This window comes from Mus caroli, chromosome 3 (assembly GCF_900094665.2).
Source record: "Mus caroli chromosome 3, CAROLI_EIJ_v1.1, whole genome shotgun sequence".
Classification (NCBI taxonomy): Eukaryota; Metazoa; Chordata; class Mammalia; order Rodentia; family Muridae; genus Mus; species Mus caroli.
Genome location: NC_034572.1, coordinates 128,610,076 through 128,623,524, shown reverse-complemented (window position 1 = coordinate 128,623,524; position 13,449 = coordinate 128,610,076). Strand labels below are relative to the sequence as shown.

General features: G+C 40.3%; 1 protein-coding gene across 4 annotated transcripts in view; it reads right to left on the bottom strand.

The window, feature by feature from the left end:
• The window catches only part of LOC110291092 (sodium/hydrogen exchanger 9B1), a 49,745-nt gene extending 37,366 nt beyond the window's left edge, over positions 1-12,379 (bottom strand). For 2 of the 4 annotated variants that reach the window (XM_021158039.2, XM_029475316.1), the window contains exons 1-4: positions 12,286-12,379; positions 11,635-12,081; positions 3,500-3,560; positions 918-1,203 (exon numbers count right to left, since the gene is read on the bottom strand). In XM_021158039.2, coding sequence (XP_021013698.1) covers positions 918-1,203; positions 3,500-3,560; positions 11,635-11,639 — 352 coding nt within the window. In that variant the 5' untranslated portion in view covers positions 11,640-12,081; positions 12,286-12,379. The remainder of the gene's footprint in view (positions 1-917; positions 1,204-3,499; positions 3,561-11,634; positions 12,082-12,285) is intronic. The other 2 variants (XM_021158041.1, XM_021158040.1) reach the window with 2 other exon arrangements.
• Between the last annotated feature and the right edge of the window lie 1,070 nt (positions 12,380-13,449).

The window sequence follows — 13,449 nt, the reverse complement described above, 5'->3', positions numbered from 1 at the left end:
TAGCAAACACAGAAATGGATGCTCACAGTCAGCTATTGGATGGATCACAGGGCCCCCAATGGAGGAGCTAGAGAAAATACCCAAGGAGCTTGGGGGGATCTGCAATTCTATAGGTGGAACAACAATATGAACTAACCAGTAACACCCCGGAGCTAGTGTCTTTAGCTGCATATGAATCAGAAGATGGCCTAGTCGGCCATCAGTGGAAAGAGAGGCCCAATGGTCATGGTAACTTTATATGCCTCAGTACAGGGTAACACCAGGGCCAAGAAGTGGGAGTGGGAGGGTGAGGGAGTGGGTTGGGGAGCGTGTGGGGGACTTTTGGGATAGCATTGGAAATGTAAATGAAATAAATACCTAATTTTAAAAAAAGTGTAATATAGCAAAGAACAAATAAGAATACATGAAAAATCACATTGCAATTACTTGTGCTTCCCTATATTTAGTCTAATTTTTGTTCCTTATAGGTTATATATACCCAGTCATCAAAATCGCTGAGTTTGATCATGTAGATTCATAAAGAAATAAAAATGCTTATGAATATTTGCTAACAATAAGATACAAATTTTATATAGGCCACAGCTATTTTAAATTTGAAGACCAATGTCAAGAACCTTAGTATTGTCAGGAATATTATGACTTCCTGCTAATGAAGACCAAAAAGGAAGTTGTAAACCAGAGCCTTCAACTAACATGGTTTCTAATCCCCAATTCAACATTAAAATACATGAAAAAGACAAAAGTGGAAATCACAAGTACTACGTTGGTTTTAAAAAGGGTAAGGAAATATCTGTTCTGTCTACATATTGCTCAGATCAGAGCTTGCCATCTGAGGTGCACATCTTATACTGTTAGCCTTATCATCTGCATTTTATATTTCTCATTTTCTCCCCATGTACATTTCTTATTTGACATACCATCTGTAATTGTTTTATTTATTGTTCCTTGTGGAGGACAGTAACTATTTGTCCGTCTCTTCTTCTTTTTTGTTTCCTTCCTTTGTATTTCGGTCGTTTGTGTTTCCTTCGTTTGTGTTTCCCTTCTTCCTGCTTCCTTCCTTTCTGGTTCCTTCCTTTCTGGTTCCTTTGGTTCTGGTTCCTTTGGTTCTGGTTCCTTCAGTTCTGGTTCCTTCAGTTCTGGTTCCTCTGGCTCTGGTTCTGGTTCCACAGTTTCTTCATGAAAACTATCAGGATCTTTGGACATCTAAAGTAAAACAAAGAACTCTTTTAAGAACTGTACTCTCCATATAAGTTTATGAATGTAAACAATCACTACATTTCATTACTCCTATTATTACTGTCAACGTGGAGAACACACATCACACACTTCAGAAATAGATATCACGGGCAGGAGAGATGGCTCAACTGCTAAGAGCACTGACTTCTCTTCCAGAGGTCCTGAGTTCAATTTCCAGCAACCATACGGGAATCCGATGCCCTCTTCTGGTGTGTCTGAAGACAGCAACAGTGTACTCATATAAATAAAATAAATAAATCTTTAAAAAAAATAGCTATCACAGCAGAAGCAGCCCCATATTAATGCACCCGAGTCTCCACCATCATCATCACCATCACCATTTATAGACTGAACAAGTGAGCCTCTCCTGCAGGCTTGACAACTAAAACTGCCCTCCTGTCTCCCTCAGATTAATCACTAAAACTTTCCTGAAATGAAAACATAACTAAACTGAGAAGTTAAATATGAAAAATGATGTAGTTGAATGGAAAATGAGAAAACCAGAGGACACAGCCTCACAAATTCAAGCTTGCTCCACTAATACTTATATGCAACAGATTTTGATAGTTTATGGTTTATGTCAGCTCTTCCAATCTTTGAATGCTAATGTAATTATAAAAGTACTGATTGGTGAGATTATCTGTGGTTTGTGAGGATGCTGGGAAGCTTCTCCCAATGCAAAGAAACAATTACAACAAGAGTAGCGTTAACTTTGAGTAGTGACCTCTGTCTAGCATACTGCCATGATGGATGGATGGGAGGATACATGGATGGGAAAGGATAGATGGAGGGATGGAGAAAGGGATGGGTGGATGGAGGGATGGATGGGAGAGGGACAGATGGAAGGAGGTATGGAGGGATGGAGGAATGGATGGTTGGATGGATGGGAGAGGGGTAGAGGGAGGGATGGAGGAATGGAAGGATGGAGGAATGGAAGGATGGAGGGATGGAGGGATGGTGGGATGGGTGGGAGGATGCTATCCTTTTGAGTGTACTGTTCAAGGGAACATTATCTTTCTGTGAGAAATGTAGGAGCAGCTAGACTGCATAGACAGCGGAGGGTTTGTAGGGTTAAGTTGAATGGCTAAGGAGATTCAGACATTACTGCACTGACAACACTCTGCAGCTCTATGGGATGAAATTCTCAGACCTCATGACCAGACTGTTGCTGTTCTGGGGTAGAGGTGTTTTCTGGAGTCTCTGCAACTGCACAGATGCTAAAAGCACAGCAGATGGCTTTTATTAAGGTTGTAGAAAGTCATACAGTAAAAGTGGAGGAGCTTTGTAATTTCAGAATTTATAATAAATTCATATAGAGTAAGATGAATTCATCACAGATAATGTAATTAAAAGTACGTCACACTGCACTCTTAGCTTAAGAGTTGTAAAGTCTCTACTAAAAGAATTAACAATTTATAATTCTAATTGTAAGCAACTATCTAGTAAAACTGGAATAACGAAAGGCTTAAAAGCTTACTTTATTGTTCAAAATATATCACCATTGTTGACTTAAATTGGTGAAGCTTTCTACCACATGGAAGGAAATAAGGCCATATTTGCCTTATTCCTAACACCTACCCGATCTGGGTCCACACCAGTGTGGAACAACTCCTTTCCATCTGTTTTATCCTTTCTGCTCATCTTCTAGGACCCATTAAAGTTTAGTAGCTATTTCAAATGTATAATTCTTTTCTTTTACCAGATATCAATATTTAACAGAAATCTATATAATAAACAAAAAATCATTTAAAACAAGTAGTGTCCTGCTTTGCAGCCCGGGATCTCAGTAACTCAGGACCCTCTTGCCTCATCCTCCCAACTCCTAGGATTACAAGTGTGAGTCTTGGTTGTCATGGCAAACTTGGATTGTTGTTATTTTTGTTTGTTTGTTTTGGGTGTATATATGCAGGTGGTGTGTGTGTGTGTGTTTTATGCACTTGAGTATTAGGTACATGCATCCAGAGGCCAGAGAAGGAGGTCCGGTTTCTTCTGAGCCTCTCTCTGTGCCTTAATTCCTTGGCAGCATTTCTCAGTGATCAGGAGGCTCCCTGATTTACAAGGTCAGTTAGCTGACCAATGGGTGCCCAGGCTGTGCCTGCTTCTGCTCCCCAGTGCTGGGGCTACAAGTATATAGAGCATACTTGGTTTTCAACATGAATGCTAGTGTGAGAGCTCAGATCCTATGCTCTCACCCAGAGGGTCATCTCCCAAGATCAACACACAACTGCACAGTCTATATTACAGTGTAATTTTAAGTTTTTACCTCAACAGTTACAGATGATTGGAAACGATCATCCTTCTTGTTTGATTCTATGTCGTGCTCACTAATATTTAAGAGAAAAATAATTTGAAAGAAAAGAAAGTCTATAAATCCATATAACAACAAATTTCATTAACAACACATGTTTAAAATATTTAATACAAGTTATTACAGTCAAGTCAGATACCTTTTTTTTTTTCAAACAAAACAGAACAGAGTATGTATTTGCTTATTTATACTTTTGTTCAGAGCATGACAGAAACACAGAAGGGCGGCACATGACTTTGATTCAAACACTTGGGAGGCAGAGACAGGCAGATATCTGTGAGTTCAAGGCTAGCCCTGTCCACATAGTGAGTTCCAAGACAGCCAGGGATACAAAAAACAAATAAACAAACAAACAAACAAAAACAAAAAACCTCCCTATTCTCAAAAACATAATAGACAAGCAAAATCTACTCCTTTTAAAGTTATTTGTGCAAAAATAACTTTTTGTGCAAAACTTTTAATTCTTTCAGGGTTTCAAGGTCCATTTTCTTTAATTTTTAAAATTTATTTTATGTGTGAAAATAATTTTTCTGCATGTATATCTGCACCACATGCATACAGTACGCACAAAGGCCAGAAAGGCCTGTTAGATCTTCTGGGACCATAATTACAGTAGCTGTGAGCTGCCATAGAGTACTGGAAACTGAACCTCGTCCTCTGGAAGGGAAATGAGTGCACTTAATGGCCAATACCACAAGTCAGATACCTTTAATAAAAATCTAAATATTCACTTAAAGCCAGTGAGATGGTTCAGTGAGTAAGGTCACCAGGCCGCCAAGTCCAGAGACTTGAGTTCCCTGGGAATCACACAGGACAAGGAAAGAACTGATTCCCACAAGTTATTTCCTATGTGTGCTATGACACACACACACACACACACACACACCACAGAGAGAGCGGGGAAGGGAGAGGAAGAGTGTGAGAGGGAGAGGGAGAGGGAGAGAGAGAAAGAGAGGGGGAATTTTAAATATCCGCTTAGAGTTATTAATCAAAGCCATGAACCCAAGTTTTAATTTTTTATTACATTTATTTATTCATGTGTGTGTGAGGGTTGGAGGACCACTGATGGGATTCAGTTCTCTTCCATGTGAGTCCCAGGGATGAACTCAGGTCGTCCGGATTGGTGGCAAATGCCCCTATTGGCTAAGCTGTCTCACTGTCCCCAAGAGCCTCAGTGGAGAAATGTATTACTTCTCACCAATTTCATAATAACGGGCAATATATTGAAAGCACGTGGGAGATCATCAGTTCTTTATTTTAGTCACTAACTAGTGTGTCTGACTTAATCTCCACCACTATCTATTTCATTTTCAATTTCAAGCCTCCGTGAGACTTCAAGAAAATTTAAAATGAAAGCTGGAGGAACACTCACACAGGATATGAGGAAGTTTCTCTTTCACAATGGACCAAAAGAAGAGAAAGCTAAGCTATTGGTCAGGTGGACTACTTGGGAGAGAGTGCTGGTCTACAGTGTGGCCAAAACAGATGGAGGAACAGAGACCTAGAATAGCCTAGAATGAAGGAGGCATGTCACATTGACTGACCTAGTCTGGAGCAGCTTGAAACTGAGACGTTTTCCCACAACACAAGAAAAATATAACCCCACTATGCCAGGAACATCTGAAATTCTGCAGCTGGGGACTCCAACTGCCCTCCTGGACATTGACCATGGTGTGGGGATCTGCTGGGATACCACCACTGTATTAGCCAGTGAAGCTCAATTCCTACTGTACACTCCTCAACCAAGACTTTTGTTGCAGAGCCCTGCTGATCCTAAACCTACCTGTATCCACCTGGTGCTGCAGTGTATCAAATGCCACATCTATTGCAGTTTTCTGGAGCAGCCACCTCACCCACTGACATTTAAGTAGCCCCCTCCCTGCTGCATCCCAAATACACCATACTTGCCTGTTGCTGGATTAGAACTGCCCCACACAGGCAGTTGATGTATATGGGTATACTGTCCTGCTTTTCTGGCTAGCCATATATTTCCTGCCTGGGCCCGTCACATCAAGCCCTGCAGTCACACATCCTAGGGAAACTGCTGGGAGCTGTGCTCTTGGGGCTGCACAAGCCACATAGAGTCATTAGCAAATGTTCTGCCATGAGATCTCAAAGGATCCCAATAGATTTGACCCACAAAGTTCCTTTTCAGGGCAATCCAAAGTGAAAGACGAAGGACAAAGAAACAATTCTAAAAACAGAAATTTACAATCAGTAACACATACATGAGGCAATTTCTACTTGATGAAAAACAGGTTTACCAGTAGAAATTTTACAGGCCAAGATGACATGTTCATGTCCCTAAGAGCAAAAAGGGGTCAAGCTGGATATGATTGATACACAGCTGCTGTTCCAGCACTTGGAAGACTGAGACAGGAGGGTCACAAGTTTCAGGAGAGCTTGGGCTACACAGCAAGACCCTGTCTCAAAAACAAGCAACTACTGTCAAGAATATTATAATCAGTCAGCGCTCCAGAAGTCAAATATTTCTCAGACAACTAAAAACTCAGGAAATTCACTACCACAGATTGATGTTACTTACGCCCCATACCTCCTAAGCGCTTAAGGGATCCTATGTATAGAAATAAAAGGTATATATCATCGTTAAAATACATAAAAGTAGACAATGCCTTAGTAAAGGAGACACACAAAAGAGAACGTTACCAAATCTTATCAATATAGAATACAACCAAACAACAAAGATAACATGAGACAAAAAAAAAAGAATAAAGGATATGTAAAACAATCAGAAATTGATAAAAGCAAGTCTTTATCCATTAATAATTGTCGTTGGTCCTCCGAGCTGGCCGAAGCACGAACAACACAGACACCACAGCGGGTTCACGCAGCAACTTTACTTCGGGCTTTTTCTTTTACAGCTCTCTTCCCCAGGAGCTTCTTCTTAGGGCAAGGGCTAAACTACTCCTATATTCTACTTCTGGCTTCTACCTAGGGCAAGGGCTAAACAACTCTCTACTGATGCCTATTCACCTCCTTCTAGCTCCACACCACCTCATCCAATCAGAATTCACAGACACTCCAGGCACGAGCTTAGGTCGTTCACAGAGAGGCTGACAGGTCTGGATCACCAGGAACTGTCCAGCCTGGCAGGCAGCCCACGCATGCAGCCTCACTGTGCATGCTNGGGCAAGGCAGTAAACAAGTGGGTTTCACGGGGCCTGCAGCTGCACCTGCTTCCCACAAATAATTAAATAGATTAAATTTCTAGGTTATAAGTTTTATACTAAACACACACACACACACAAATAGACAAAGAAAACCAATGGCCCAAAGACATACTGCTCACAAGAAACTCAATTCATTAGTGATGACTCCAGGCTTGGAAGTAAAGAGATTGGAGAAGATATTTTTCTCAAGTTAAAAACCAAGTTACCAAATAATACCAAATTATACACTTCAAGACAAAAATTGCAATGAGACACAGAGGTAAGCATGTAAGGATTAAGAGCTAATTGTAAAAGGAGGCTGTTATTGTAAATGTACATAGACTCGAGGCTTGAATACCCAATCATAGAACGCTTCCAGTAAATGCTGGGAGCTCTACTCTCCACTCACATAAAGATAAGCCTCAGTTAGAAACTTAACAATTGGCCAGGTGTGGTGGCCTTTAATCCCAGTCAGCATTCAAAGGCAGAGGCAGGTAGATCTCTGAGTCCAAGGCCAGTCTGGTCTATAAAGTGAGTTCCCAGGACATCCAAGGCTATAATACAGAGAAACCCTGTTCTGGAAAACAAACAACAATTTAAAGGAAAGAAACTTCAAAAGTAAACAAACATGAAATTTATAGAATATTTCATTCAATGCATGAAAAATACTCATTATTTTCATAAGCATATGTGATATTCCTGAGGATATGTTAGGCCATAAAACAAACTTCAACAAATTCAAAAGGTAGAAACCACAGCAAATACTGTCTATAAACACAATGAACTAAATCTAGAAAGCAGTAAGAAGACTGCTGAGGTTTTGTTTTTTGCTATGTATTGTAATGCTAAGTCCATCTTAAAGACCTGGTTGACCCAGAGATGAAAGAGTCTGTATGTAGACCCAAGTGACAATATTTGACCTTGCCCCCAAGTTATTTCTGATTGGTAAAAAAAGATGGAGGAGGGGGTTGGAGGAGACCTCAAGGAGAAAGAGAAGAGAAGACTCCATGGGTTAAAGAGTCAAGAAAACATGGACCTGAGAGCTGGCTAGTTGGAGTTAAGAGCAGCCTAGATGAAACATAGTAAGTAAAAACTCCGGGGTTATCAATTGGAAAGTAGATTCTAACAGCATAGAGGATAGATATCTGCCAGCTCTAGTACCTATTAAGGCTTATTTAATCCCACTCCTTTTAATAGCTGCTATTACAAACTGTTTAGAGTAATTAATTAATGCAAGTTAATAGTCAATAAAACTTGTAGGCATGTTTGCCACTAGTCTGGATTATCACAGAAATATACATCCTGGGTTGTACAGATAATAGGTAGCTGGAGACAGGCATTCTTTGCTTGTTCAGCTATGCTATGAATAAATATATGGTCTCAAAAGAGATCCACAGAATATGACATTTAAGGTTATTTTATTATTAAAGATCTTGTAACTATGAGTCATATTTGCTCCTGACAGTACTATCATTCCACTTCAAAGATGATGATGAGTATCAATACCTACATGTGGAGTTGTCTCAATTGTGGCAAGCTAGCCACTGGGCAAGAAATGCCCTAAGTTTATCTGAAGACAAAATGCTGTCCAAAAGGACAAATGGATGCAGGATACTTGACTGCTAAATTCTGCGAAGATAAGCTAGTCCTTCATAATTCCTGCCAAGACAGAATAAACTAATCCTTATAAGTCCTGGTTCTCTTAAGGTCTGTCAGATGTTCTGGGCCATAAGGCTGAAGATAGAAGCTCCAATATCATAAGGAATATTGAGGACTGTCCCCGGGGTAAGCTATCTCTGTCATTTCTATGATTTTTGGAAGCCAGGTCCCTGTGCTTCCTACATATAATATTTATTCCTTTTCAGATTTCTGATGGGATTAAAGACTAGATAGTTATAGTCTCACTATTAAACTTAAATTGTTTAGTATTTAAGATATTCTTAAGATGGTAATACAAGTTAAGATTAAATACAAAATTCTAACTCACCAAGATAGGATAGATGATAAAATACTTTAAACTGCCAAACATAATGGGCTATACATTATACATACATATCATACTTCATAATTGTTATAACTGTATCCAATTTATATCTGAGGGAAAAGGAGCCTTTTATTGGACTAAAAAGGAGAACTGTTGACAGTTGGTCTTTTGCTGTGTATTGTAATGCTAAGTGCAGGCCTAAAGACCTGGTTGCACCAGAGACAAAGGAGTCTGCACCTAGACCCAAGTGACCCTATGTGACCTTGACCCAAGTTATTTCTGAATAGTAAATAAAGATGCCTACAACCTATAGCTGGGCAGAATTGAGATAGATGAGGCTTGGTGTTTGGAGAAGGGGTGGAGTTGGAGGAGACAGAGAAGAGAGGAAATGAGGAGAAGACACTATGAGTTGGGTGTCAAGAAAACATAACCCTGAGGCCAACTGGAGCTTAGAGCAGCCCAGATGAAACATAGTAAGTAATAACTCAGTGTTATTGATATAAACATGGATTCTAACAGCATAGAGGATAGGTATCTGCCCAGCTCTTCTGCTGATTAAGGCTTATTGTAAATATAAAGGTTGTGTGTGTCTTTTATCTGGAAACTAAATGGTCAAAGGCAGGGTAGAAAACCTGGATCGGAACTAAAAATTTCTACAACAGAGGAGTTTTAACTTTTTAGATTTATTTTTATTATTTTAAGTTATGCTGTATGTATGTGTATCTTCATATGGGTTTGTGCATGTGTGTGCATGTGTCTGCAGCGGCTAGAGATGTTAGGTTTCTCCTAGAGCTGGAGTTGTTCTGACATGAGTGACCAAAACAAATATGCATAATTACAGCCATCTCATGTTCACCAAAGATACTATACTGGCTGGTTTTGAGTGTCAACTTGACAGAAGCTGGAGTTATCACAGAGAAAGGAGCTTAAGGTGAGGAAATGTCTCCAGGAGATCCAGCTGTCAGGTATTTTCTCAATTAGTGATCAAGGATGGGAGAGCCCCTTGTGGGTGGTGCCATCCTGGGCTGGTAGTCCTGGGTTCTACAAGAAAGCAAGCTGAGCAAGCCAGGAGAAGCAATCCAGTAAGAAACATCCCTCCATGGCCTCTGCATCAGCTCCTGCTTTCTGACCTGCTTGAGTTCTAGTCCTGCCTTCCTTTGGTGATGAACAGCAATGTGGGAAGTATAAGCTGAATAAACCCTTTCCTCCCCAACTTGCTTCTTGGTCATGATGTTTGTGCAGGAATGGAAACACAGACTAAGACAGATACCAAACACGCTCACTGGAGAAAAGACAGTATCTACAACAAATGGTGCTGAGAAAACTAGATGTCCACAAGTAAAAGAATGAAATTAGATCTGTGTATATAATCTTGCACAAAACCCAAAAATCACTAAACTAAGAACCTAAATGTGAAGCTGGAAACACTGAAACCATCAGAAGAAAACAGGCAAACCCTGCAGGATACAGGTGTGGGGAAAGGCGTTCTGAACAGGACCCCATTTGCCCAGGAACTAAAGCCAACAATTGATAAGGGAGACCTCATAAAACCAAAAGGCTTCTGCATAGCTAAAGAAACAATTTTGTGAAGAGGAAGCCCACTGAACTGGAGTCATTCTGCCAGCTACACATCTGACAGAGGATTAATATATAAAGTAAAAAAAAAAAAAAAAAAAAAAGTTAACCCATTCAAAAATGGGTTTGGGATCTGAACAGAGAGTTGTCAAAAGAAAAATAAAAAAGAAAGTTCCCATTTTCCCACATCTTCTCCAGCATTTATTGTTTCGGTTTGTTTATTTTTATCTTTGCCATTCTGACTAGGGTATGATGAAATTGGGCGGCTTTGCTTTGTTTTGCATTTCCCTAATTATTAGGGATGATGAACATTTTTGAGATATTTCTTAGCTATTTACTCCTCAAATAGGAAGGAAGCTTTCAGGCCAGAGCCAGATCAAGTCCTCAAGGCACTGCACTTGAAGTACATGGAGTCTTCAGCAACAGGGACTCAACGTCCACCTCTGGGATGCAACCACAGGCAAGAGCAATCGCCTGTGGTGTTTTGGAAGTCTCTTGGACAACACCGATCAACAACTTAAACAGAGGGCTTCTCGTGACTGCTCTTGCGGTTTTTGTTAGATAGTGCTCAGGGGGAAGCACTGTTATCCCAGATGGGAAATTAATATATATATATATATATATATATATATATATATATATATACACACACACACACACACACACATGGGCACACTTACTTATATTAATTAAATGTAGTTTGAGGTAGATAGAGTATATGATGGTGTATAAATTTTCCCCTGATTACTAGGGCTGATGAACAATTTTTGAGTTGCAGGTCCTCATCCTTACACTGAAAATGTTATATGCTCACTGAGGCATCTCTCCAGCTGCTACCTTCTTTGGAGCCAGAGTCTCTCATTGAGGGGCTCACCCACTGGTTAGAATGGCTGGCCACCTGTCTTTATCCTGGCAGTGCTAGGATTATGGACACAGCCCATGATGCCTGGCATATGTAGGCGACAGGGATCCAAATTCAGTTTCTTTTGTTTGTACAACAGGTGATTTATAGACTAAACCATCTTCCTAGCTTCTGTATGTACCTCTTACAGGCATGGTAACAATGAAAATGGAAAATGAATTTCCCACAATGGAAATGGAAAATGAATTTCCCACATGCAATAGTAAGGTTTTTTGTTTTGTTTGTGGGTCCTTTTTTGGTACTGTTGCACAATGACAGGTGGCCTTCCTAGGTGCTACGTGCATATCTCCATCAACCAATCTGATCTTTCACAGGGTATGAGGTACTATATGAAAAAGTATTCATGTCACCGGGCTCTGTTTCTAACTATTAAACATACAACAACAGAAGGACAATTATTTAGCATTCTTTTTGATGGTATTCAAATCCCTTAACCTACCTCATCTTTAAGGAGTTTGTCTGCAGTCTTAAGATATCTTACGTTTCAGTAGGGAACTTTAAAACTTAAAGGTGACAAGCTTTTATGGCATCTTAATAGGGAAGAATTCCAAGAAGAGCGCCACCACAGAGCACCGTCAGGACTCCGGAGAGCGCAGTGTCTGACACACTGTGTGTGCAATTACAGTCCTTAATCCTTAAAAAGCATTGGTGTTGAGTGCTGGTCCGCTGCAATAAAGCCAAGAGGAATCCCGGTCAGGGGTGTGGGGGAAGGAATGAGAGCCTTCCGGAAATCAGAGACCAATCCTGGAACACATCTGCAATTACAGGTGCACGTGAAGGTTCACCTCTCCGGATTCACGATTTGTACAAATACCATCTGCCCAGTGGGTTAATTTTGCTGTCAGTCGTGATGGAAAGATCTCTTCTTTCTTATTTGCAAGAACTGCTGAGAGAAGGAAACAACAGAGGCTTGCATTGAGGGAGGAAAGAAACCAGGAAGAGATGGAAGAGGGCTTCCACTATGATGGAGCCATGTGAGAGCGCTCCCTTAAAGGGAAGGGAGGAGGCCTTCCTTGGCTAAGGACAGGGAGGTGACAGCAGGAAGGTACCCAAGGGCCTGGAGCAGAAGAATGGAGAAAACTGGGCGTACCTACACTTCCTTTAGCAACTCTCACCCGCTCAGGGACCAGCAACCGTCGTCGCGTGCAGGACGTCAGGAGAGCCAAGGACCCAACCTCCAGGACGGAAACTGGGCTGGGATTTACCGGAAGCAGAAGGGCGGGGCCAGGGCGGTGCTCTTAATGGACTTCCTGTCTGAGAACTTTTATTTTTTTCCTAGTAAACGAGGCAGGGTCTCTCAAATGTTTAACCACATGGATTTTATTTTAATATTTTAATCCTACTTCAAGGCCAATGTCTTTTCATTTTGTTTTGTTTTTAAAGCAGGTTTCACTAGCAGCCTGCTTCAGTCTCCCAAGGCCTGGGATATAGGTGTCTTCACCATATTAGGACTATTGGCTACAAACATAACTCTTGATCAGGTGGTTATAACGATCACTGTTTTCATTTATTTATCTTTCTAGTTAGTCGAATTACATAGGCATTCTTAGGCAGTGCCAACAACTCACCTCTGTCAATACCCAACACACATCCCTGAAGAACAGATATAGTGTTATTTACAAACACGAATTAATAGTTAAAACGGAACATTTGAGAGCATCATGTAATTGTGATTGTCCTAAACATGACAGTCAAGACTTAACATGCTATAGAATATATGCTGTATGTGGGAATTTATATAGCTTTTTTTAATTAAAAAACCTATTTCCCATAATCGTGGATGGCAAGGTGAATTGAATTCAGAAAGGTACTGTAAAGAGAAAATGATGTAAAATGAAATGTTAATCTTGTAGAAAGACAAACACTTAAATTGAAGGAAACATCTAAAGTCTTGTCTTTACTTGAAACAATGTTTATTATGTCTACTGTTCCTCCTCGTTGGGGTCTGGAACTATATTATTACATTTCTAGTGTGTAGGCAGATTTGCAAACAAAAAAAAATTTTTTTTAAGATTTATTCATTATATCTAAGTACACTGTAGCTGTCTTCAGACATCACCAGAAGAGGGTGTCAGATCTCATTATGGGTGGTTGTGAGCCACCATGTGGTTGCTGGGATTTGAACTCAGGACCTCCAGAAGAGCAGTCAGTGCTCTTAACTGCTGAGCCATCTCTCCAACCTGCAAACAAGGATTTTAAAGTGCAAAAATAATCATTGAAGGGCCGTAAGATAAACCATTAGATTCTGTTCTTC